A 25198-nucleotide genomic window follows, 5' to 3' on the forward strand; every position below is an offset into this window, starting at 1 on the left:
AATAAGCAGATTATCACAGTATTTTTGAAGTTTTTCACAAAGTCAAGCCAAAATTGGGCATGTTTAACATATCTTGGAAGGTATTAGAATTTGTACACATATAGTCACCAAATCAAATACTCACTCCAAGTTTATTTTGCATTTTAAACAAAATACTTAGAAAATATAGTAAGGCAGTTTTACTGGTTCTAATGTTTTTCATCTCATTGCCCATAAATACAATTGTTTTAGTTTTTAAAACTTAGTAATTTATTTAACAAATGGGTGGACATGAGGCAACTGCACATGAGAGTGAAATGGTAAAGAAAATAAAGCTGGATGAGATGAGCAGATCAAGGCCATCTGTTCAAATCTTAATGCCAGTGTAATGATATTTTAATTGACACATATTTGTATTTTTAGAGACAACTAAGAAAATGCCAGGAAGTTTGTACCTTTTGCTGGTTCAGGAACTTTCCCTTCCCTTTTGGTAACAGTAGCTGGAGGTGCTTCAACCTCTTCAACAGCTTTTGGAGGTGGTTCTGGCACTTTAAGATAATAAGATGATTTTCTAGCGTTATTTTAGGATTTGAATCCTTCGAAATCAACTGATCTGAAATAATCAGATCAAACTTTTTTCAAAAGCTCTATTGATGGCTTAAAAAAATCCCTTATATTCTATCAATTAATTTCTATTTTCTCTTCTTGACTCTGCTTCAATTTATTTTTCTTTCTTTTATTTCACCTATACTTGCCTCCCAACTCCATTATCTCTCCCTTTCTAAATTACTTCGAAATAGTTCCAAATATACTCTTTGTGACTAGGCGAATGATAAAAATCAGCCCACTTAAAAGCCTCCAAATTTTATGAAACATTTCTGACACCCTCCCATGAAGTTATTTTGCAGCCAACTTGATTATTTCACAACTGTTTCTACTGGAAAACTTAAATGGCAAAATAATAATAATAATAATAATAATAATAATAATAAATAATAATAATAATAATAATAATGAAGTGCAGGGAAATGCATGAATGTATTTGAGAACTCCTATAAAAATATTTAAACAGAAAGCAGACAATGGAAAACATAGACTATGTGACAGATGAAATATGAAGCTACATTTATATTTAACTCCATTTATGTTTACAAGATAAACCTTTTGTTAAATGTCAATTTTGTTAAAAGATAATTTCACAAATTGTTACTGAGATTCCTACCTGCAGGTTTTTTAATTTTTTCTACTTCTTTAGGTTCTTCTTTAGGTTCTTCTTCTTCAGGTCTCTTTCTTAGAACTTAAAAGACAAAAAGATTTATATGTAAACCAAGACAAACAAATGAAGATGTTGAATAAATCTGACAAATGCAAATAATGTACAAAGCAAGGGAAGTGAAAAGCATGCAACCTAGTGCACTGGGGAACTTGGTATTTACACTAAAAATCCTTAAAAAAAAAAAATCAAAGGTGGTTACGTTAATTAAAACAACACTCAGAGTCACTTTATATCTATGTAGATAGTCTGTTCAGAGTTAAATCCCTGGTAGAAAAGACCCAAACACAAAATGAATAATTTGAATAGCAACAAATTCTAATCACAATCCAATGTCATAATTTAATGAGAAAAGAAGCATTTAAATAAGTATAAAGTTTACTGAAGTGGAGATGGCCAAAGAAATGTAGCCTAGAAATAAGTAATTCTATGTGAAGAAAATGTTAGAATTTGATTCTTCTTTCAAATATCTTGTTTCTAATTCTTTAATATTTTATTAGTCGAAAAAAGTTCAGTTTTTAGAAAATGTTATTTATTAGTTGTGGTAATCCTGTGTTACACTTTTTAAAACTGAATGCTGAGTTTAGGCTTAAATAGTTTGGTGTAATTTAGAGTATTTAAGAGGTTTAGTGTATTTTACTACATAACTTGATTATGAAGATGGCAGCTACAGTCATTAATTTAGAATATTATCAATTTAGTCATGTCTATTAATGTTGTAAATTTCAAGATACTCTGCTCACAAAATTTGTCTTCTTTTAAAAAGATGGAAATGATCACATTTAATTTTCAATACAACAACAAATGAATTTTGATAAATTGGGAATCTAATTAAAAGAAAACCAAAGGACAGAAACATTTTGTAAGCTTTCAAGTCCTTTTTGTGTGTGTATTTGAAGCTGATAAAACAGTTGAAAAATACTATACCGCTTTTGAGAACAGCTTCTTCCTTTGGTTGAGGTTTAGGTTCAGGAAGTGATTTGTGAACTTTCTTTTCACCTCCAAGCACTTAAAAGAATATGATTTTAAATTTTGAAGTGAATTCATATAAAAAGTAAATTTCAACAAGAAAAATGTCTCTTTCAAAACTAGTAACTACTGTATAAGTAATAATTTTTGTTACACATAAATATCACAGAATTTGAAAGCAAAGAATACACTTCAAGTTGTTTCCTCTGCAAACATCTATATAACCTTGTGATGAAATTCAGTTGCATTAACTACAGGCAAATATATTCATTCATCTTAAAAGTGTCTATATAGACTTCATGAATCTTTCATCAAATACAAGGTTCTTGACAGCATCTTTGCCCCAATCTGCAATTGTAGATTGCCCAAATCTACTTTGATATCTCCCCGACCATTAACTATAGTAGGTGTTAGTGACATTATTCAATCTTCTCCACTGATGAGAGAAGAAACCCAAAGGATCTGGAGTTTGATAAGTTTCTTGAGAAGCATCCTTTCTTAAGGTCCCGTTTTTGAACTAATACTAACCTAAAATTATAGAACTATAGAATTTGAAAGCTGGTGTTAGAGCTTATTTTTAATGAATAAGAAAATGTTCTTGAATTTAAACTAAAATGGACCCAAGGAATTCCAAATTAATCCCATCTTTAGTGAATATCAAGCATGGCAGATGATACTATATACAGCAGCCTCCTATTACTACTATAGCCCTAATGGTTTTGAATGGGAAAAAAAAAAAAAAAGAGAAACACTTACTGATTACTGAACCATTTTACCTCTCTACTAATGTCAATTAAAATCTAATTTAAAGCATTATTTATCTGTATCATGTAACATTATATTTGTTCACACACCTACAATCTGAATTCTTAGCTATTTCTAAATTTCCCATTTGGTGCTTTAAAAAAGACATTTGCAATTCATTAAAAAGTTTTTGTTTTATGTGAAAACACAGCCATGCCTAAGTCTCTTACTTCAAATTTAAACATGCAGAAGGCAAATATGTAAATATTTCACTTTAAATAATGACTTTTTTATGTCAAGTACTGATATTTTAAGTAAAATTTCACAGTTAAACATTAAATTTTTTTATCCATGATAAATTGTGCTGGCCTTCGATACTATTTTCAAGTTACTAATATTCGTAATGTGAACCATTTTCATTGATCAAACTGGAGATGCCCATGCATTTAATTAACATAAGTTGGAATGGCATAATATCCTTTTCTTATTTAATGGATATAGTGAAAATGTACCTTTGTATTTGTTTTTCTATATTATTATTTTATTTTTAAGATCTTACTGACATATGAGACTCAGGTGTAGAACACACCATTGTAGTTATTACTTTTAAAGTCATTATATGTCATTACATGTCATTTTAATATTTGCGCGGCTTTGTAATAATCCTTTACTGGTTAACATCCATAGTAATATTATTTTGTAATCTCCATTTTATAAATCAGGAAATATACATTCAGATGGGTGATTTTTCCAAAATTCCAGAGTGAAACAAGGACAGATTCAACTTATGAGTCTGGATGTGTTAATTACTTAAACAGAACACTGTTACCCACCATACTTACTGGAAAACTTCACAGTTTTATTTTTAATAGATGTTTTATGATTCATTTATTTTTCTTTAGGGTCTAAGGTTTAGATAGGGAAAAATATTGTTTAAAGAGAAATAAATTTTGAAAAAATGACCTGCAGTGGCAATGAAATTTCCCTACAACATGAGATCTGTACACCTGAAAGAATGTCTTGGAGTCCATGAGAAAAAAGAGATAGGAAAGCCACAAGGAAATCCCTATGAATCACCTTAATAGTATAGAAGGAGAACAGGACTTATTTTTAGTGCTTATAACACTGGCTAAAATATTGTTGTTCAGGTGAAATTGCAAAGCATTTTAATCTAAGACGTGCCCTGATATTGATGTCAGCTAACCAGTAAAATTTAATATTTTTGAGTTTAGGAAAATGCAAGAAGACATATGTAGATGAGACAAAGGAAAAAACATCTATTCAGGAATGTATGAAATTGATGGGAGACAAAGAAAGCAATACTCATGAACCAGGACCATAAAAGCTACAAAAAAGAAGAAATCAATGAGACTACTCTGATTATTTTAAAAAAGGAAAGAAGAAGAACATTCTAGAAAACAGGAAGAGCAAGGAGTCAGATGAAGGGATACTGCATATGAGCGTTTTCTAGACTGTGAAATACCTTTCAGAGGTGTAAGGGCCACTGTTTCCAGAACCTCAGGTTTTTCAGGAACTTTCTTCTTTGAAATAGCTTTAAAGAAGAAGATCTTACTTTCATTATTTGTTTATTTAGTCTTATCTGAAGCAAATTATTAAATACCTGCTCTAAGAATCAAAACCAGGCTTTGCTTATAACCCAAAAGCATTAACAACAGCCAAGAACAGCCACTGAAGAACATATAAGAAGCATTCAAACCTGAAAACAGATTGCAGTTTTACTCCAAACTTGAGTAGTAAGTTAAAGTCTGGCTGAGAAGGAAGATAATTTTTGTTCTTTGCAGGAGGAAGAAATCTTCCTTTGCATATAAATTTTACATGAAGGGAAATGTATTTAAGTGTGTGTCCTCATGGAATATATTAATCAACAGATGTGTAGCCTTTTAAGAAGTGATCACTTTTTCTATGTCTGATTAAAAATGCCAGAAGCTTCCCCTACAGGCCAAGAGGGTTGTAGAGAGGCAAGAAAGAAGTCTTACCATGGAAAATTCTGGCTTTGTGTACATGTGTAGGTGAGTATGGGAAAATTGCTCACCTAAGATTATACCTAGATTATTTTAGATTGGGAAATCTCATGAAATCTCATGACACCACAAATAAGACAACATTTTGTTAAAATAAAAAGAATAATATGATTTTGCTAGTTTATTTCAGCTTTTAAAGATGTTATTTAAAAAATTAAGTAATGTTGAATCAATTCAAAGAAAAACCTAAATGCAAAGAGAATGAAAGGAAGTTTAACAATGGGAAGAGATGCTGGATATCAAATGTATCCATAACCGCTCTTTCTGGCTATGGTGAGGACAACCACGGAACACAACTGGGTTTTTATTAAGTTGCAAAAAAAAAAAAAAAGTGGGGAAGCGGTGCCAGAGCGTTCATATACCTTCCTTTCATGGTTTATGAACACATCAGCTATTGGATGCCATAAATATATTATCTATAGTATATTTTAAAGCATATGTCATTCTTTAAGAACAAAGTTTTGGCTTTTGTATAAATTTGCTACTGCAATATTAAAAATATCTTGCAGAGTTTTCTTCTACATTCCACATGCACAAGATCCCAAAGATATGCATAGCAACCACGCTTTGAAATCAGAAAATCCTTTCACCCCACTCTGCATGAGAAAGTTAGTTGGACGGTCCCTGCATTGAGATGGCCAGGATGACGTTAACAATGGTGCACTTTCTGACCCTGGGGGCAGCAGGCACGGCCCAACAAGGCACCCAGGGCAGCATACAACACAGGTCTCTATGGAATTCCCGCAACTTGATCATGTCCGAAAGTACATATTTTAAAAATACATTTCTTGCAAGTACAACTTCAGATGTCTGAATAGAAGTTTGGAGCAGGTTAATAAAACTTGGGAAGTGGCATTTTATACCTTTAAGCTGGAGCATTTTCTCCTTCAGGTCTTCCTTAGGTGGAGCTGGAGGAGGAGCTGGGGGCCTTGGTTTGAGTTTTGGCTTCTCAATAACCTTCTTTTCAGGTTCAGGTTCTTAAAAGAGTATTTCAGGAGTATTAGTATATGAATATGTTAATTGGTATGTGGATATACAGTATATTCAGTAGAAATTTTAGTATATTTATGAAGTAAAAAGTTTGCTTTTTTGGATACATATTATTGGTATCCAACATAAAACGTAAAAGTGTCCAGCATAAAATATAAGAATATCAACACTGTACATAGATAATGAGAAATACAGCACAGGCGCTAATAAAAACAACAAAGGAAGCATCCATATAAGCCACATTGATGTGAAATAAATAGTACAAATGACATGAATACATAAGACTGAGATGCACATTTAAAACAGAATATCTTACATACAGGTGCAAAGAGACGTACTGTACACGTAGAACAACGCAAAACACATATGTATCAGATGAAGAATATGGTGATGAAGATTTAAGTCCAATTAACTGAATACCTTGTACTGGTATTTCTTCTGGCTGTGGTTCAGGTTCAGGTTCTTCAGGCTTAACATACTTTTCAATTTCACGATCTTTAAAGAATGTTGACAAAGGATAAGAGACTGTAATATAAAGTTCTTCACAAAGACTCACAGAAATTTCACATAGATGCAAAGATGACAGTCACAAAAACAAAAACATAAAAATTCACTTACATAGAAAAAAGAGGTAAGATTTCTATTTTCTTATACTCAAGCTTTCTACTGACTATCTGATGTATGTTGATGGCAAATGAGATGACTTTTAATATCTGACATTGGGTTATCATTTGAGGATCCAATACAATTATTCCAGTGTTGTTGCAGTAAACTGTATCTTTTGGAATTTATAATTACCATCAAGAATAATCAAAGATTCTACTTCAAAAGAAGTATAATGATTTGAAAAACAAAGCAGTCAAACATGTGCTAGAATGCTTTTATATAAAATTTCAAGAAGGAATGTTACCTTATAAATACTTTTGTATTTCTAACAGGAGTTTTCAAGAGATTAAAAATATTTATATTTATATAATATATATATATATGTATAAATACCTTCAACAGGGGGAGTCACTTTTCTACCAATGGTTATGGATGCTCTTTCTTCATATATTATTTCCTCAGGAGACTTTGCAACTTAAAAAACACAGTGTTTTATATTTTAGACTGAATTCAGAATAGAATACTGCAACTGCTAAGTTTCAACATATCAACTTAGTTACACATTATAACATATTCTTCAGAAGACTTCAAAAATACCAATAATTTCACTACATAAGACAGACAACAGATACATACAAATGATCCATCTACAACCAAAGCAAGATAATGAAGACAACTGTCATCTTTCCAAGATTTATAGAGCAGTCATGTACCTTGGACAGGTGGAGCTTCTGGTTCTTCAGGGGTAGGAACTGACACTTTCTCTTCTGTGATGACTTCCTTCGGAACTTCAGGCACTTTAAAGATATTGATTTTGTTTACTATTAAGAATTTAGAAGGTGTACAAGATACTGCAAAGAGCAGGCAAAGAATACATGGGAAAGTACTTCATCTTATAAGACTCTCTGGGGAAAATGGCTTTGGAGACAAGGCACCCTCTTTTATAAATGAGTCTTTGCAGCCTTCTTCATTTATTTCTCTTCCTCTGTGTACCCTTAAGTGTAGATGTTCTCCACTGGTCTACTTTGATGCTTTTAAAAATTGGCTCTACATTCTTTGAGCAATCACTCCTGCACTCTCAACTCTTATTTCCATGGTGATAACTTCTAGATCTACATCTCCAGCCCTGATCTCCTTCTTAAATTCCAGATGCACGTTCCCAACTTGCATACTTGAAAAGTGAAAAATATATTTACTATCTTCTTTCTAATATTAATTTAGTTTGGGGACCCAATGAACCATCCTCATGGCTTAGCTTCAACCCTTACAATCATCTTGGGCTCCTCTATTTCCCTAATTGCTTTGAGAAGAGACACCAACTCAATCTCCACCTCTCTTAAATCCAACCTCCTTTTCCATTTCTGTCACCACTGATCTTGTCCAATTTTTGAAGACCTTAAGTAACTGCAATGGCTCTTTTCTATTATCATCCTTTTCTAAGAGTTTGAACTGCTGCCAGTTATCTGAAGCCCAACTCCTATTAATTTATACACCGCTGAAGCTTCCTATTGCCCACAGACTAAAGTACATGCCTTATACTGGCATTCAAAGAACTCTAAAATATGACTGTCATCTTTATATCCAGCCTTATCTCTCAGGATAGGCTGGATTTCTCCTACTTGTCTGTCTCATTTTCTCTCTGTCTTCATTATTTCCCCCTTTTTTCTGTAAAATTTGTTCTTGCATATACTTATACTTCAGTATTTTTTGCTCTAAGAACTACGATTAAGATGTGCAGACAGCATTCAGAGAAATACATATTTTTTTCTTCATAGTAGGTACCTTTTTCTCGCCAGACTTCTGGTTTTTTGGTAACAGGCACAGGTTCCTTCTTTACTGGAACAAGTTTCTTGGGCAGCTCAGACACTTTGAAGATATTAGTTTTATTTTTAAAAGAGTATTTAAAGACATTGAAAAAAATGTTAAGAATAAAGAAACTATAATTAACAGAGCAGCATTAAAATTAATGAAAGCAAAATGAGGACATTTTTGTCCCTAACAATGAAGACAACTTATTGGATTCCACTTTAAGATATCAGAGTACTTAAAAAAAATTATGATATCAATGATTATGTGAATACCTTTAATTTCTGGTGTTTCTGGCTTCTTAACAGTTGGGACTTTCTTCACTGGGACAACTTTCTTTGCCATCTCGGGTACTTTAAAGATATTAGTAGCGTTTAATAATATAAAATTGCAAGATGCAATATGTACACATAAATTTGACAAGTCTGTTCAGCACTGTAACATACAGATGACAGTTCAACACATAATACAGCCCAATACAAAATAAGGAAAGAATGTCAAGTTTTAGGCAGCACACAAAAATGAAGTGAATATTTATTTTACTGTAAGTACCTTCAGGTGGTGGAGGTTCTGCTTTTTTGATGACAGGAACTTTCTTCTCTGGAACAATCTTCTTGGGCTCTTCAGGCACTTGAAAGATAGGAATTTCTTTTAGAGTCAGATGATTACAATGAAAAGTTTAATGCTATGAATAAATTAAAAAGATCACACATTTCTTTGCTATGCACATTGTTAAACTCTGTAGGACAAAAGTTTTATGTGTGTAATTGACTTTTGTTCTTGCCAATGAGGTCAAATGTTAAGGAAGGAGATAGAAGACAGATTTTACCTTAAATAAGATGCATAATAGACATAAAAATCAAATGATGTATTTTCCCATTCAGTGAATCCTGTCTTGTACCTGCCGGAGGTGGGGCTTCTGGTTCCTCCTCTTCTGCAACAGGAACTGGCTCTTCCTCTTCAGGAGCAATTTCCACAGGTTCTTCATATCCTTTAAAGATATAGTTAATTTTAGTTGAATGTGTGGAACAATATTCTAAAATGCATAAAATGCAACACACAATAAATAGTCATCTTGATTTCTTCCCTTGTTTCTATTAATATTGTTTCTTGTTTTTGTTAAGATGAAATCCATCTTGTTTGACTGATTTCTGTTTCTATTGATTTGAATGCTTGAAAAGCCCTTTTGGTGTTTAATGTTATTTATAGTCATTAGTTTTCCTGTCCTACTTTGTGTGCGTTGGAGAAGCTTTGTTGAAACAGCTTAAGATGGCCAGTGTAGATACTGCTGACTGATGACCCCAAATAGATTTGAGATTGGAGCTAATTAAGAATAGTGAAGGGGGGCTTCCCTGGTGGCGCAGTGGTTGAGAATCTGCCTGCTAATGCAGGAGACACGGGTTCGAGCCCTGGTCTGGGAAGATCCCACATGCCATGGAGCAGCTGGGCCCGTGAGCCACAGCTGCTGAGCCTGCGCGTCTGGAGCCTGTGCCCCGCAACGGGAGGGGCCGCGATAGTGAAAGGCCCGCGCACCGCGATGAAGAGCGGTCCCCGCACCGCGATGAAGAGTGGCCCCCACTTGCCGCAACTAGAGAAAGCCCTCGCACGAACCGAAGACCCAGCACAGCCAAAAATAAATAAATAAATAAATAAATAAATAAAAATTAAAAAAAAAAAAAAAAAAAAAAAAAAAAAGAATAGTGAAGGGCTTCCCTGGTGGCGCAGTGGTTGAGAATCTGCCTGCCAATGCAGGGAACAGGGGTTCGAGCCCTGGTCTGGGAAGATCCCACATGCCGCGGAGCAACTGGGCCCGTGAGCCACAATTACTGAGCCTGCGCGTCTGGAGCCTGTGCTCCACAACAAGAGAGGCCACGATAGTGAGAGGCCTGTGCACCGCAATGAAGAGCGGCCCCCACTCGCCGCAACTAGAGAAAGCCCTCGCACAGAAACGAAGACCCAACACAGCCGAAAAAAATAAAAATGAATAAAAATAAATAAAAATAAAGGAATTCCTAAAAAAAAAAAAAAAAAACAATAGTGAAGTAAGACAAATAATTAAAGGACAGAAAATGACCAAGAGATACTGAATTAGAAAAGAGGAACAAGGCTTAAATTAAAAACAGTCATAAGTGGTAAGCTCATAAATGGCATTACCTGTACCTTCTGGAGGAGGGGACTCTACTTTCTCAGGAACAGGGACGACTGGTTTCTCTTCTAAGACAGGTTTCTTTGGTACCTCGGGCACTTAAAAGATATGAGTTGGTTTTACTTCTGGGTAGTTGAGAAGTACATGAAATTTATACCATACCTAGTTCACATCTAGTTCAAATAACCCAGGGAGAGATCCAAGAACAAAATTCACAATTAGGCCAGTGATCTGTTCTTGGATCCACATAGTGGGAAGACAATGTAGCCTATTAAGATTAACAAAACCATGTTAGTAAACTCTTCTAATACCTATAACAGATGTACCAGTTTTTTTTTTAGTGATGCTATTTAAAAACATTTAAAACCCTAAACATCCAGTATAGTAGGTTTGTAGTTGTTAATATAAGATGTTTGACAAGCAAAAGGGTTTCCTATAGTAAGTGACTTTTTTTTTTTTTTTGAAAGTTTTGTTTTTTTTTTTTTTTTTTTTTAATTTATTTATTTATTTATTTATGGCTGTGTTGGGTCTTCGTTTCCATGCGAGGGCTTTCTCTAGTTGTGGCAAGCGGGGTCACTCTTCATCGCAGTGCGCGGGCCTCTCACATTTCGCGGCCTCTCTTGTTGGGAGCACAGGCTCCAGACGCGCAGGCTCAGTAACTGTGGCTCACGGGCCCAGTTGCTCCGCGGCATGTGGGATCTTCCCAGACCAGGGCTCGAACCTGTGTCCCCTGCATTGGCAGGCAGATTCTCAACCACTGTGCCACCAGGGAAGCCCAGTAAGTGACTTTTGAGACCAAGAGTGAGTGATTTTCTACAGAATCTCATTAGTAACATGCACCTTTAGCTGGTGGGACTTTGGGCTTTTTGGGAACAGCTACTTTCTTTTCTGGAAGGACTTCTTTGGGAACTTCAGGCACTTAAAAGATATTAGTATTTTAACATTATGAAGAATCACTTGTAAACGCTCATCACATTTACACAGAGCAAAACACTTTTCAAGAGATAAAGGCTGTATCCACCTCCATTAAACAGTGGACAGTTACGAGTACCTTTAGCAGGTGGGACTTCTGGTTTTTTGGGAACCACTGGAGGCACTTTCTTTTCAGGAACAACTTCCTTGGGCACCTCGGGCACTTTAAAAGATATTAGTCGTTTTTAGCTCATAGTTTCAATGACATATGGAAATCATTAAGCTGAGCAGCAGAACATAGCTTTTTAACGACAGACATTTTTCTGTAGGAAGCAGTGGCAGTGGGAAATACCTTTCACTGGTGGTGGTTCCGGTTTCTTGGCAATGACGGCAGGTGGTTTCTTTTCTGGGACAGGTTTCTTAGGTGGCATGGTCACTAAAGATATTAGAATTTATGTTTTAGAATCAGTGAAGAAGAGTGAGAAACAAGAGAAAAGCCCATAATGCCCAGAATCTTTGCGACAAGAAGAGCTAAGGTTGGCAAAGGCAACCTAGCAGCTGGCCAGTACCTTCTGGAGAAGGAGCAGGCTCTGGCTCTCCCACGACTTCAGCTGGAAGCTCTTCTGGGGCAGTTTCCTCAGGCTCCTCATGCACTTTAAAGACACAAGCTCATTTTAACGCTAGAATTGACTAAAGTATATGAAATATTTTGCAAAAAGATTTTTACAGCACTAAGAAGAGAGTTTTTCTTTTTAAAAATACTGGTTTGGAGAGTTTCATGATTACCTGCTGGGGGAGGACTTTCCGGTTTGGGAGGAATAGCTTCAGGCACCTTCTTTTCTGGGACAGCTGCCTTTGGCACCTTGGGTACTTTAAAGAGATTAGTATTTTCATGATTAGACAGAGTAAAGACAAACAGACAGTGTCAAACATAGCAACGTGGAGGTGGCTACCTTTGGCTGGTGGGACTTCTGGCTTTTTAGGAGGCATCACAGGAACTTTCTTCTCAGGGACAACTTCCTTGGGAGCCTCAGGCACTTAAGAGATATTAGTAAAATTACATTTAGGAGTTATGAGACCATGAGAGCAAAATGTTTTCGAGAGCAGAAGAGTTTTATCTTCTTAAATCCAAGGTGAGTGACAGCTACCTGTAACAGGTGGGACTTCTGGCTTTTTAGGAGGCATCACAGGAACTTTCTTCTCAGGGACAACTTCCTTGGGAGCCTCAGGCACTTAAAAGATATTAATAAAATTACATTTGAAGTTATGAGACCACTGGATCAAAATGTTTTTGAGAACAGAAGAGTTTTATCTTCTTAAATCTAAGGTGAGTGACAGCTACCTGTAACAGGTGGGACTTCTGGCTTTTTAGGAGGCATCACAGGCACCTTCTTTTCAGGGACAACTTCCTTGGGAGCCTCGGGCACTTAAAAGATATTAGTAAAATTACATTTAGAAGTTATGAGATCACTGGAACAAATTATTTTCAAGAGCAGAAGAGCTATGCCTTTTTAGGCCTAAGGTTTGTGACAAATACCTGTAACAGGAGGGACTTCTGGCTTTTTAGGAGGTTCCGCTGGTGCTTTCTTTTCAGGGACAACTTCTTTGGGAACCTCAGGCACTTAAAAGATATTAGTAAATTATACTTAGGAGTTATGAGATCACTGGAACAAATATTTTCCAGAGAAGAAGAGTTATGTCTTTTTAAGCCTAAGATCAGTGACAAATACCTTTAGCAGGTGCGACTTCTGGCTTTTTAGGAGGCATCACAGGCACCTTCTTTTCAGGGACGACTTCCTTGGGAGCTTTGGGCACTTAAGAGATATTAGTAAAATTAAATATAGTAGTTATGAGATCACTGGAACAAATATTTTCAAGAGCAGAAGAACTATGCCTTTTTAAGTCTAAGGTTCATGACAAATACCTGTAACAGGTGGGACTTCTGGCTTTTTAGGAGGCATCACAGGAACTTTCTTCTCAGGGACAACTTCCTTGGGAGCCTCAGGCACTTAAAAGATATTAATAAAATTACATTTGAAGTTATGAGACCACTAGATCAAAATGTTTTCGAGAGCTGAAGAGTTTTATCTTCTTAAATCCAAGGTGAGTGACAGCTACCTGTAACAGGTGGGACTTCTGGCTTTTTAGGAGGCATTACAGGCACCTTCTTTTCAGGGACAACTTCCTTGGGAGCCTCGGGCACTTAAAAGATATTAGTAAAATTACATTTGAAGTTATGAGACCACTAGAGCAAAATGTTTTCGAGAGCTGTAGAGTTTTATCTTCTTAAATCCAAGGTGAGTGACAGCTACCTGTAACAGGTGGGACTTCTAGCTTTTTAGGAGGCATCACAGGCACCTTCTTTTCAGGGACAACTTCCTTGGGAGCCTCGGGTACTTAAAAGATATTAGTAAAATTACATTTAGTAGTTATGAGACCACGAGAGCAAAATGTTTTTGAGAGCAGAAGAGTTTTATCTTCTTAAATCCAAGGTGAGTGACAGCTACCTGTAACAGGTGGGACTTCTGGCTTTTTAGGAGGCATCACAGGCGCCTTCTTTTCAGGGACAACTTCCTTGGGAGCCTCAGGCACTTAAAAGATATTAGTAAAATTACATTTGAAGTTATGAGACCACTAGAGCAAAATGTTTTCGAGAGCTGAAGAGTTTTATCTTCTTAAATCCAAGGTGAGTGACAGCTACCTGTAACAGGTGGGACTTCTAGCTTTTTAGGAGGCATCACAGGCACCTTCTTTTCAGGGACAAGTTCCTTGGGAGCCTCGGGCACTTAAAAGATATTAGTAAAATTACATTTAGTAGTTATGAGACCACGAGAGCAAAATGTTTTCGAGAGCAGAAGAGTTTTATCTTCTTAAATCCAAGGTGAGTGACAGCTACCTGTAACAGGTGGGACTTCTGGCTTTTTAGGAGGCATCACAGGCACCTTCTTTTCAGGGACAACTTCCTTGGGAGCCTCAGGCACTTAAAAGATATTAGTAAAATTACATTTGAAGTTATGAGACCACTAGAGCAAAATGTTTTCGAGAGCTGAAGAGTTTTATCTTCTTAAATCCAAGGTGAGTGACAGCTACCTGTAACAGGTGGGACTTCTAGCTTTTTAGGAGGCATCACAGGCACCTTCTTTTCAGGGACAACTTCCTTGGGAGCCTCGGGCACTTAAAAGATATTAGTAAAATTACATTTAGTAGTTATGAGACCAATGGAACAAACATTTTCAAGAGCAAAAGAGTTATGTCTTTTTAAGCCTAAGGTTCATGACAAATACCTGTAACAGGTGGGACTTTTGGCTTTTTAGGAGGCATCACAGGTACTTTCTTTTCAGGGACAACTTCTTTTGGAGCCTCAGGTACTTAAACGATATTAGTAAATTTACATTTAGTAGCTATGTGACCACTCGAACAAAATATTTTCAAGAGAAGAGTTTTATCTTCTTAAATCTAAGGTGAATGACAGGTACCTGTAATAGGTGGGGCTTCTGGCTTTTTAGGAGGTGCCACTGGTGCTTGCTTTTCAGGGACAATTTCTTGAGGAACGTCAGGCACTTAAAAGATATTAGGAGATTTATGCTTAGCTTAAAGAGATCAATGGACTAAAAGTATTTCCAAGAGCAAAGGAGGCATTTCTTCTATAGAATAAAGACTGGGGTGAAAAATACCTGAAACTGGTGGGACTTCCGGTTTTTTGGGCGGTGCCTTAGGAATTTTCTTTTCTGGGACAACTTCTTGAGGAACTTCAGGCACTTGAAAGATATTAGTAGTTTTACGGTTAGGTTAATGAGCAATGGACTAATATCATTCTCAAAAACTCAAGAGACATTTCTTCTGCAGAATGATGTCTGGGCCAACATGTACCTGTGACAGGTGGGGCTTCCGGTTTTTTGGGCCATGCCTTGGGAACTTTCTTTTCTGGGACAACTTCTTGGGGAACGTCAGGCACTTGAAAGATATTAGTAGTTTTACACTTCAGTTAACAAAGGGCAATAGATGGAAACTGTTTTCAATAGCAGAAGAGATAGTTCTTTTGCAGAATGAGGTCAGAGCCAACATGTACCTGTGACAGGTGGGGCTTCCGGTTTTTTGGGCGGTGCCTTAGGAACTTTCTTTTCTGGGACAACTTCTTGAGGAACTTCAGGCACTTGAAAGATATTAGTAGTTTTACGGTTAGGTTAATGAGCAATGGACTAAAATCATTCTCAAAAACTCAAAAGACATTTCTTCCGCAGAGTGATGTCTGGGCCAACATGTACCTGTGACAGATGGGGCTTCTGGTTTTTTGGGCCGTGCCTTGGGAACTTTCTTTTCTGGAACAACTTCTTGGGGAACTTCAGGCACTTGAAAGATATTAGTAGTTTTACGGTTAGGTTAATGAGCAATGGACTAAAATCACTCTCAAAAACTGAAGAGACATTTCTTCTGCAGAATGATGTCTGGGCCAACATGTACCTGTGACAGGTGGGGCTTCCGGTTCTTTGGGTGGTGCCTTGGGAACTTTCTTTTCTGGGACAACTTCTTGAGCAGCTTTAGGTACTTGAAAGATATCAGTATTTTTAGAATTTGGGAACAGTGAAGGCATATGTTACAATAATCATGAAGAGGACAAGACAATATATATTCTTAACACAGCAGTGGGAATAAATACCTTTAGCAGGTGGGACTTCTGGTTTTTTGGGTACAGCCACTTTCTTTTCAGGTACAACTTCTTTAGGAACTTCAGCAACTTTGAAGATATTAGTATCTATTAGTTGAAACTATAAAATGGGAATATCGACAACACATTTTCCCAAGCAAGTATCATTTATGAAACTGGCGGACACTTCTAAACACTTTTTCCCAGCCCCCAAAACAGGAGACCAACAACATGGAAGGATAAATACCTTTAGCAGGGAGAGCTTCTGGCTCTTCAGGAAGAGCCACAGGCACTTTCTTTTCAGGAATGTCTTCCTTTGGCGGCACCTCAGGCACTTAAAAAATATTGGTAATTTGTGTTTAGAAAAGGTGGAAATAATGAATGACTATATCATGCAATCATACACCAAGATATATTCGACTACTGACAACTCTTCTTTCTTTAGAATTATATCACCTTTGTGTACTGGGATTTATACATATAATTTTTTTCTAGCTAAAATAGCAGTTATTTTTCTCCCTGGTATGTACAGCATTGTCATTACCTGCTGGGGGAGGACTTTCCGGTTTGGGAGGAATAGCTTCAGGCACCTTCTTTTCTGGGACAGCTGCCTTTGGCACCTTGGGTACTTTAAAGAGATTAGTATTTTCATGATTAGACAGAGTAAAGACAAACAGACAGTGTCAAACATAGCAACGTGGAGGTGGCTACCTTTGGCTGGTGGGACTTCTGGCTTTTTAGGAGGCATCACAGGAACTTTCTTCTCCGGGACTTCCTTGGGAGCCTCAGGCACTTAAGAGATATTAGTAAATTTACATTTGAGTCATGAGGATCAACACAGACAAGAATCACATTTACACAGCAAAAGCACTTTCAAGGCTAGCAAGGCGGTTCTTTCCATAGCCCTCTCTATTCCCTCCTGAGGGGCTGTTAGGATGTACCTTTGACAGATAAAACTTCAGGCTTTTGGGGAGGCTGCACTTTCTTTTCCCAGACAACATCTTCGGGCACCTCAGGCACTTTAAAGATATTAATATTTTTACGTTTAGGAGTTACAAGAATCAATACAAACAGGAAATACATTTATACAGGAAAAGACATTCTCCCAAACTTCTAAGCTTCCAGCAACATATACCTTCATCAGGAAGGGCTTCAGTCTTTTTGCGACGAACCACATATGTTTTCTTTTCAGGGAAAATTTCTTGGGGAGCTTCAGGCACTTAAGAGATATTAGTAAAAATACATTTAGGAGTTATGAGACCACGAGAGCAAAATGTTTTCGAGAGCAGAAGAGCTTTATCTTCTTAAATCCAAGGTGAGTGGCAGCTACCTGTAACAGGTGGGACTTCTGGCTTTTTAGGAGGCATCACAGGCACCTTCTTTTCAGGGACAACTTCCTTGGGAGCCTCAGGCACTTAAAAGATATTAGTAAAATTACATTTAGAAGTTATGAGATCACTGGAACAAATTATTTTCAAGAGCAGAAGAGCTATGCCTTTTTAGGCCTAAGGTTTGTGACAAATACCTGTAACAGGTGGGACTTCTGGCTTTTTAGGAGGTGCCACTGGTGCTTTCTTTTCAGGGGCAAATTCCTTGGGAGCCTCAGGCACTTAAGAGATATTAGTAAATTTACATTTGTGAGTTATATGACCACTAGAACAAAATATTTTCAAGAGCAGATGAGTTATATTTTCTTAAACCTAAGATCGAGGACAAATACCTGTAACTGGTGGAACTTCTTGCTTTTTAGGAGTGGCCATAGGCACTTTCTTTTCAGGGAAAACCTCTTTGGGAGCCTCAGGCACTTTGAAGATATTAGTAAATATACATTTGAGTCATGAGGATCAACACAGACAAGAATCACATTTACACAGCAAAAGCACTTTCAAGGCTAGCAAGGCGGTTCTTTCCATAGCCCTCTCTATTCCCTCCTGAGGGGCTGTTAGGATGTACCTTTGACAGATAAAACTTCAGGCTTTTGGGGAGGCTGCACTTTCTTTTCCCAGACAACTTCTTCGGGCACCTCAGGCACTTTAAAGATATTAATATTTTTACGTTTAGGAGTTACAAGAATCAATACAAACAGGAAATACATTTATACAGGAAAAGACATTTTCCCAAACTTCTAAGCTTCCAGCAATATATACCTTCATCAGGAAGGGCTTCAGTCTTTTTGCGACGAACCACATATGTTTTCTTTTCAGGGAAAATTTCTTGGGGAGCTTCAGGCACTTAAGAGATATTAGTAAAAATACATTTAGGAGTTATGAGACCACGAGAGCAAAATGTTTTCGAGAGCAGAAGAGCTTTATCTTCTTAAATCCAAGGTGAGTGGCAGCTACCTGTAACAGGTGGGACTTCTGGCTTTTTAGGAGGCATCACAGGCACCTTCTTTTCAGGGACAACTTCCTTGGGAGCCTCAGGCACTTAAAAGATATTAGTAAAATTACATTTAGAAGTTATGAGATCACTGGAACAAATTATTTTCAAGAGCAGAAGAGCTATGCCTTTTTAGGCCTAAGGTTTGTGACAAATACCTGTAACAGGTGGGACTTCTGGCTTTTTAGGAGGTGCCACTGGTGCTTTCTTTTCAGGGGCAAATTCCTTGGGAGCCTCAGGCACTTAAGAGATATTAGTAAATTTACATTTGTGAGTTATATGACCACTAGAACAAAATATTTTCAAGAGCAGATGAGTTATATTTTCTTAAACCTAAGATCGAGGACAAATACCTGTAACTGGTGGAACTTCTTGCTTTTTAGGAGTGGCCATAGGCACTTTCTTTTCAGGGAAAACCTCTTTGGGAGCCTCAGGCACTTTGAAGATATTAGTAAATATACATTTGAGTCATGAGGATCAACACAGACAAGAATCACATTTACACAGCAAAAGCACTTTCAAGGCTAGCAAGGCGGTTCTTTCCATAGCCCTCTCTATTCCCTCCTGAGGGGCTGTTAGGATGTACCTTTGACAGATAAAACTTCAGGCTTTTGGGGAGGCTGCACTTTCTTTTCCCAGACAACTTCTTCGGGCACCTCAGGCACTTTAAAGATATTAATATTTTTACGTTTAGGAGTTACAAGAATCAATACAAACAGGAAATACATTTATACAGGAAAAGACATTTTCCCAAACTTCTAAGCTTCCAGCAATATATACCTTCATCAGGAAGGGCTTCAGTCTTTATGCGACGAACCACATATGTTTTCTTCTCAGGGAAAATTTCTTGGGGAACTTCAGGCACTTAAGAGATATTAGTAAAATTACATTTAGGAGTTATGAGACCACGAGAGCAAAATGTTTTCGAGAGCAGAAGAGTTTTATCTTCTTAAATACAAGGTGAGTGACAGCTACCTGCAACAGGTGGGACTTCTGGCTTTTTAGGAGGCATCACAGGCACCTTCTTTTCAGGGACAACTTCCTTGGGAGCCTCGGGCACTTAAAAGATATTAGAAAATTACATTTAGAAGTTATGAGATCACTGGAACAAATTATTTTCAAGAGCAGAAGAGCTATGCCTTTTTAGGCCTAAGGTTTGTGACAAATACCTGTAACAGGTGGGACTTCTAGCTTTTTAGGAGGTGCCACTGGTGCTTTCTTTTCAGGGGCAAATTCCTTGGGAGCCTCAGGCACTTAAGAGATATTAGTAAATTTACATTTGTGAGTTATATGACCACTAGAACAAAATATTATCAAGAGCAGATGAGTTATATCTTCTTAAACCTAAGATCGAGGACAAATACCTGTAACTGGTGGAACTTCTTGCTTTTTAGGAGTTGCCATAGGCACTTTCTTTTCAGGGAAAACCTCTTTGGGAGCCTCAGGCACTTTGAAGATATTAGTAAATATACATTTGAGTCATGAGGATCAACACAGACAAGAATCACATTTACACAGCAAAAGCACTTTCAAGGCTAGCAAGGCGGTTCTTTCCATAGCCCTCTCTATTCCCTCCTGAGGGGCTGTTAGGATGTACCTTTGACAGATAAAACTTCAGGCTTTTGGGGAGGCTGCACTTTCTTTTCCCAGACAACTTCTTCAGGCACCTCAGGCACTTTAAAGATATTAATATTTTTACGTTTAGGAGTTACAAGAATCAATACAAACAGGAAATACATTTATACAGGAAAAGACATTTTCCCAAACTTCTAAGCTTCCAGAAATATATACCTTCATCAGGAAGGGCTTCAGTCTTTATGCGACGAACCACATATGTTTTCTTTTCAGGGAAAATTTCTTGGGGAGCTTCAGGCACTTAAGAGATATTAGTAAAATTACTTTTAGGAGTTATGAGACCACGAGAGCAAAATGTTTTCGAGAGCAGAAGAGTTTTATCTTCTTAAATCCAAGGTGAGTGACAGCTACCTGTAACAGGTGGGACTTCTGGCTTTTTAGGAGGCATCACAGGCACCTTCTTTTCAGGGACAACTTCCTTGGGAGCCTCGGGCACTTAAAAGATATTAGTAAAATTACATTTAGAAGTTATGAGATCACTGGAACAAATTATTTTCAAGAGCAGAAGAGCTATGCCTTTTTAGGCCTAAGGTTTGTGACAAATACCTGTAACAGGTGGGACTTCTAGCTTTTTAGGAGGTGCCACTGGTGCTTTCTTTTCAGGGGCAAATTCCTTGGGAGCCTCAGGCACTTAAGAGATATTAGTAAATTTACACTTATGAGTTATGTGACCACTAGAACAAAATATTTTGAAAAGCAGATGAGTTATATCTTCTTAAACCTCAGATCGAGGACAAATACCTGTAACTGGTGGAACTTCTTGCTTTTTAGGAGTGGCCATAGGCACTTTCTTTTCAGGGAAAACCTCTTTGGGAGCCTCAGGCACTTTGAAGATATTAGTAAATATACATTTGAGTCATGAGGATCAACACAGACAAGAATCACATTTACACAGCAAAAGCACTTTCAAGGCTAGCAAGGCGGTTCTTTCCATAGCCCTCTCTATTCCCTCCTGAGGGGCTGTTAGGATGTACCTTTGACAGATAAAACTTCAGGCTTTTGGGGAGGCTGCACTTTCTTTTCCCAGACAACTTCTTCGGGCACCTCAGGCACTTTAAAGATATTAATATTTTTACGTTTAGGAGTTACAAGAATCAATACAAACAGGAAATACATTTATACAGGAAAAGACATTCTCCCAAACTTCTAAGCTTCCAGCAACATATACCTTCATCAGGAAGGGCTTCAGTCTTTATGCGACGAACCACATATGTTTTCTTCTCAGGGAAAATTTCTTGGGGAGCTTGAGGCACTTAAGAGATATTAGTAAAATTACATTTAGGAGTTATGAGACCACGAGAGCAAAATGTTTTCGAGAGCAGAAGAGTTTTATCTTCTTAAATCCAAGGTGAGTGACAGCTACCTGTAACAGGTGGGACTTCTGGCTTTTTAGGAGGTATCACAGGCACCTTCTTTTCAGGGACAACTTCCTTGGGAGCCTCGGGCACTTAAGAGATATTAGTAAAATTACATTTAGAAGTTATGAGATCACTGGAACAAATTATTTTCAAGAGCAGAAGAGCTATGCCTTTTTAGGCCTAAGGTTTGTGACAAATACCTGTAACAGGTGGGACTTCTGGCTTTTTAGGAGGTGCCACTGGTGCTTTCTTTTCAGGGGCAAATTCCTTGGGAGCCTCAGGCACTTAAGAGATATTAGTAAATTTACATTTGTGAGTTATATGATCACTAGAACAAAATATTGTCAAGAGCAGATGAGTTATATCTTCTTAAACCTCAGATCGAGGACAAATACCTGTAACTGGTGGAACTTCTTGCTTTTTAGGAGTTGCCATAGGCACTTTCTTTTCAGGGAAAACCTCTTTGGGAGCCTCAGGCACTTTGAAGATATTAGTAAATATACATTTGAGTCATGAGGATCAACACAGACAAGAATCACATTTACACAGCAAAAGCACTTTCAAGGCTAGCAAGGCGGTTCTTTCCATAGCCCTCTCTATTCCCTCCTGAGGGGCTGTTAGGATGTACCTTTGACAGATAAAACTTCAGGCTTTTGGGGAGGCTGCACTTTCTTTTCCCAGACAACTTCTTCAGGCACCTCAGGCACTTTAAAGATATTAATATTTTTACGTTTAGGAGTTACAAGAATCAATACAAACAGGAAATACATTTATACAGGAAAAGACATTTTCCCAAACATCTAAGCTTCCAGCAATATATACCTTCATCAGGAAGGGCTTCAGTCTTTCCGTGACGAACCACATATGTTTTCTTTTCAGGGAAAATTTCTTGGGGAGCTTCAGGCACTTTAAGAAATCAGTATTTTAACATTTAGTATTGCAAAGATCAGTGGGAACAGCAAAATATTTTCAAGACTACAGGAGCTAATTCTTCTTGAACTTGACGGCATGGGGACTTGTACCTTTAACTGATGGAGGTCCTCTCCTTTTGGAAGGAACTCTTTTTGCAGGAACACCTTCTTGAGCAGCTTCAGGCACTTTAAAGACATTAGTATTTCACATTCAGGAGTTAAAATGATTAATGAAAACAATAACCACAATATGTCAGCAAATGTAGTTTTTTAGAAGTTTCTTCTCTGCCTATTCTCCCCTTGCCCCAACAATCAACTAAGTTGAATGGGATTAGCAGCATCCTTGAGAAGATGGGCTCACTCTTCTCTAGCAAGTAGTGGAGGTCCTATGACCCTGTAGACCCTCCTTATGAAGTATTTGTTGAGTGAACACTTTTAATAGCAGGGCTTTCTGTTTTGATAGGAACAGTCACACATATTTTCTTTTGAGAGGGAACTTCTTGTGGAGCTTCTGGTGCTTTAAAGATATTAGTATGTTTACATTTAGGAGTTAGGAAGAACATTAGAAAAACATAGTTTTAAGAACCGAAGACAGACAATTTCTTCAGTATCTGTTCAGAGGTGACAGGTACCTTTCACAGGCGGAGGTTCTGCCTCTTTAGGAACATCCTCAGATACTTTCATTTCAGGAGCAACTTCTTGCACAGCTTCAGCTACTTTGAAGATATTAGTATTATATTATACTTAGAGGTTAAGGGATCAGTGGAGACATTAATGACATTAACTGAACACAAGTGACTTTTATGTCTACAAGGATGCTTCCTTCAAGGACTGGATGAGGTACAAAGTCTTGAAGAAAGGAATCAAATCTTGTCTTTGTTTATTATTCCCCAGCTCCCTAGCACCATGCACATAGTGGGCATTTGTTAAATAAATGAAGGAAGGAATGATAGAATGATACCTTTAGTGGAAGGTGTTTCAATTTCAGGGGGAGCAGCTATGAGTATTTCCTTTACAGGGACAACTTCTTGAGGTGATTCAGGCACTTTAAAGATATGAATTCATTGTACTTCAGAGTGATGAAGAGCAATGAAGAGTTTTAGTCAAAACCCCACCTACAGGAATGTCCCAGACTGGGTAACCTCCCTGCTCCCCAAATCTGATTCTTTGGTAACAGTATGAATACTTGATTATCGGGAGCTGTTTTCTTGGTCATCTCAGGCACTATCAATATTAGTAATTTTATTTCTTTGAATGGTAGATACATAGGAACTGAGATAAAAATTTACCTTTAAGTGAAAAAAACTGAGTTTTAATTAACAATGTACCTTTTGCTATTAGTTTGAAGAAGATAAAACAGCTCCTTTCTTACCTGGATTGGCTTTATTTTGTACCCTCACCTTAGGCACTTTATTTTATTTTATTTTTGGCTGCATCAAGCGGCTTGCAGGATCTGAGTTCCCTGACCAGGGGATCGAACCCATGTTCCCTGCAGTGGAAGCATGGAGTCTTAACCACTGGACCCCCAGGGAAGTCCCTTAGGCACTTTAAAAAGGTGATTGTTTTTCAAGTAAAGGAGGAAGGAGAACAACTAAAATATTTCAAACAGAGAAAATATTGTCAAAATGTTCAGATATTCTTTAAATTACAGAATATCATGGGCATTGTGAAGAATTTTGGGGGATGTTTTAAAACGTTCTCATTTGTTGATTTATCTGAAAATATTCAAAATGAGAAAACGTAGGACTCTTTACAAATAAAAGACAATGAGAGGAGCAAATAAATATTCAGGGCAGAATTCCAACTTTAACTGGTTTTGGTTTTAACTGCCCTGGTTTTAGAAGGCTCTCGTGTAGAGATGATATTACAGATAGAACAGTTCCACAGTGAATTTAATATTTTATTTTCTTTAAGTCATGGTTTTCTAAAAATATTTCTATGATATTTAAGTCTTAGGGGAATTCAGTTATTTCAAATTTATGTGCTTGTTTTTGGTAGTAAGTTTATTTTAATAGAAGAGCAATTCAACAGGTAGCTGTATTATATCCTGGAATTTCAACCCCATGGAGCATTTGAATTACTAACCTATAGTCTACAGCCAAGCACCTCTGTCATTTTACGGCACTGATTTCTGCTTTAGAGCGGTGTGGGGTGAGCCTATTCAGTCTAGTTTCAGGGATATAAATGTTACAGGTGATCTCTCATATAGATTTTTTTTTTCTAGCTAGTCTGAATTTTATTTTTTAAGGAAACAGCATTAGCTATTTCCATCTGGGTCACATCTGCACATTATATGTATATATATTTTCTCTGGAGGGCTCATAGATAAAATTTATAGCCCAAGCATCTCCATGTGTATAAAGTTATGGACTTTTCCCCCTTATGACTCATGGGGACATGTATATACCCAGTCGAGCTGCTACTTTGGGGGACCCACTTCTCTGAAGTGATCTCCCTGGTAGCATCTGGAGTTTTAGAGGTATTAGTATTTTTACACGTGGTGAGTACAACTACAATCATGAGACAAGAAAGTCAACCTTCTTCTGGCTTGTACCTTTTGGTGGTGGTATTTTTCTTCTTTTGGTAACAGGAGGTTGTCTCTCTGGAACATCTTCCTTGGAGACTTCCAACTCTTTAAAGATATTAGTATTTTTTCATTGAGAAAGGCAAAGACATGAAGACACAACTTACAAAGAAAGTTAGGGATATTAGCAGATATTATAACCTTAAATTAGAAATTTTATTTTTGTTCTAATGTTTATTCATTATATGAGTGGGATTTGACTTTTTAGGAGCAAGTCAT

At 37.1% G+C, this 25198-nt stretch overlaps 1 protein-coding gene across 2 annotated transcripts in view; it reads right to left on the reverse strand.

The window, feature by feature from the left end:
- TTN (titin) overlaps nt 1–25198 on the reverse strand; it is a 287640-nt gene that overhangs the window by 115799 nt on the left and 146643 nt on the right. For both annotated transcript variants that reach the window (XM_057551572.1, XM_057551571.1), the window contains 24 exons: nt 16360–16446; nt 13392–13475; nt 13198–13281; nt 13005–13088; nt 12810–12893; nt 12616–12699; nt 12421–12504; nt 12254–12337; nt 12037–12120; nt 11820–11903; nt 11607–11690; nt 10570–10653; nt 9311–9400; nt 8962–9039; nt 8685–8762; nt 8386–8469; nt 7317–7400; nt 6997–7077; nt 6418–6492; nt 5871–5984; nt 4449–4517; nt 2180–2260; nt 1202–1276; nt 435–527 (listed from right to left, as the gene is read on the reverse strand). In XM_057551572.1, coding sequence (XP_057407555.1) covers nt 435–527; nt 1202–1276; nt 2180–2260; nt 4449–4517; nt 5871–5984; nt 6418–6492; nt 6997–7077; nt 7317–7400; nt 8386–8469; nt 8685–8762; nt 8962–9039; nt 9311–9400; nt 10570–10653; nt 11607–11690; nt 11820–11903; nt 12037–12120; nt 12254–12337; nt 12421–12504; nt 12616–12699; nt 12810–12893; nt 13005–13088; nt 13198–13281; nt 13392–13475; nt 16360–16446 — 2013 coding nt within the window. The remainder of the gene's footprint in view (nt 1–434; nt 528–1201; nt 1277–2179; nt 2261–4448; nt 4518–5870; nt 5985–6417; nt 6493–6996; nt 7078–7316; nt 7401–8385; nt 8470–8684; nt 8763–8961; nt 9040–9310; nt 9401–10569; nt 10654–11606; nt 11691–11819; nt 11904–12036; nt 12121–12253; nt 12338–12420; nt 12505–12615; nt 12700–12809; nt 12894–13004; nt 13089–13197; nt 13282–13391; nt 13476–16359; nt 16447–25198) is intronic.

This window comes from Balaenoptera acutorostrata, chromosome 8 (genome assembly GCF_949987535.1).
Source record: "Balaenoptera acutorostrata chromosome 8, mBalAcu1.1, whole genome shotgun sequence".
Lineage (NCBI taxonomy): Eukaryota > Metazoa > Chordata > Mammalia > Artiodactyla > Balaenopteridae > Balaenoptera > Balaenoptera acutorostrata.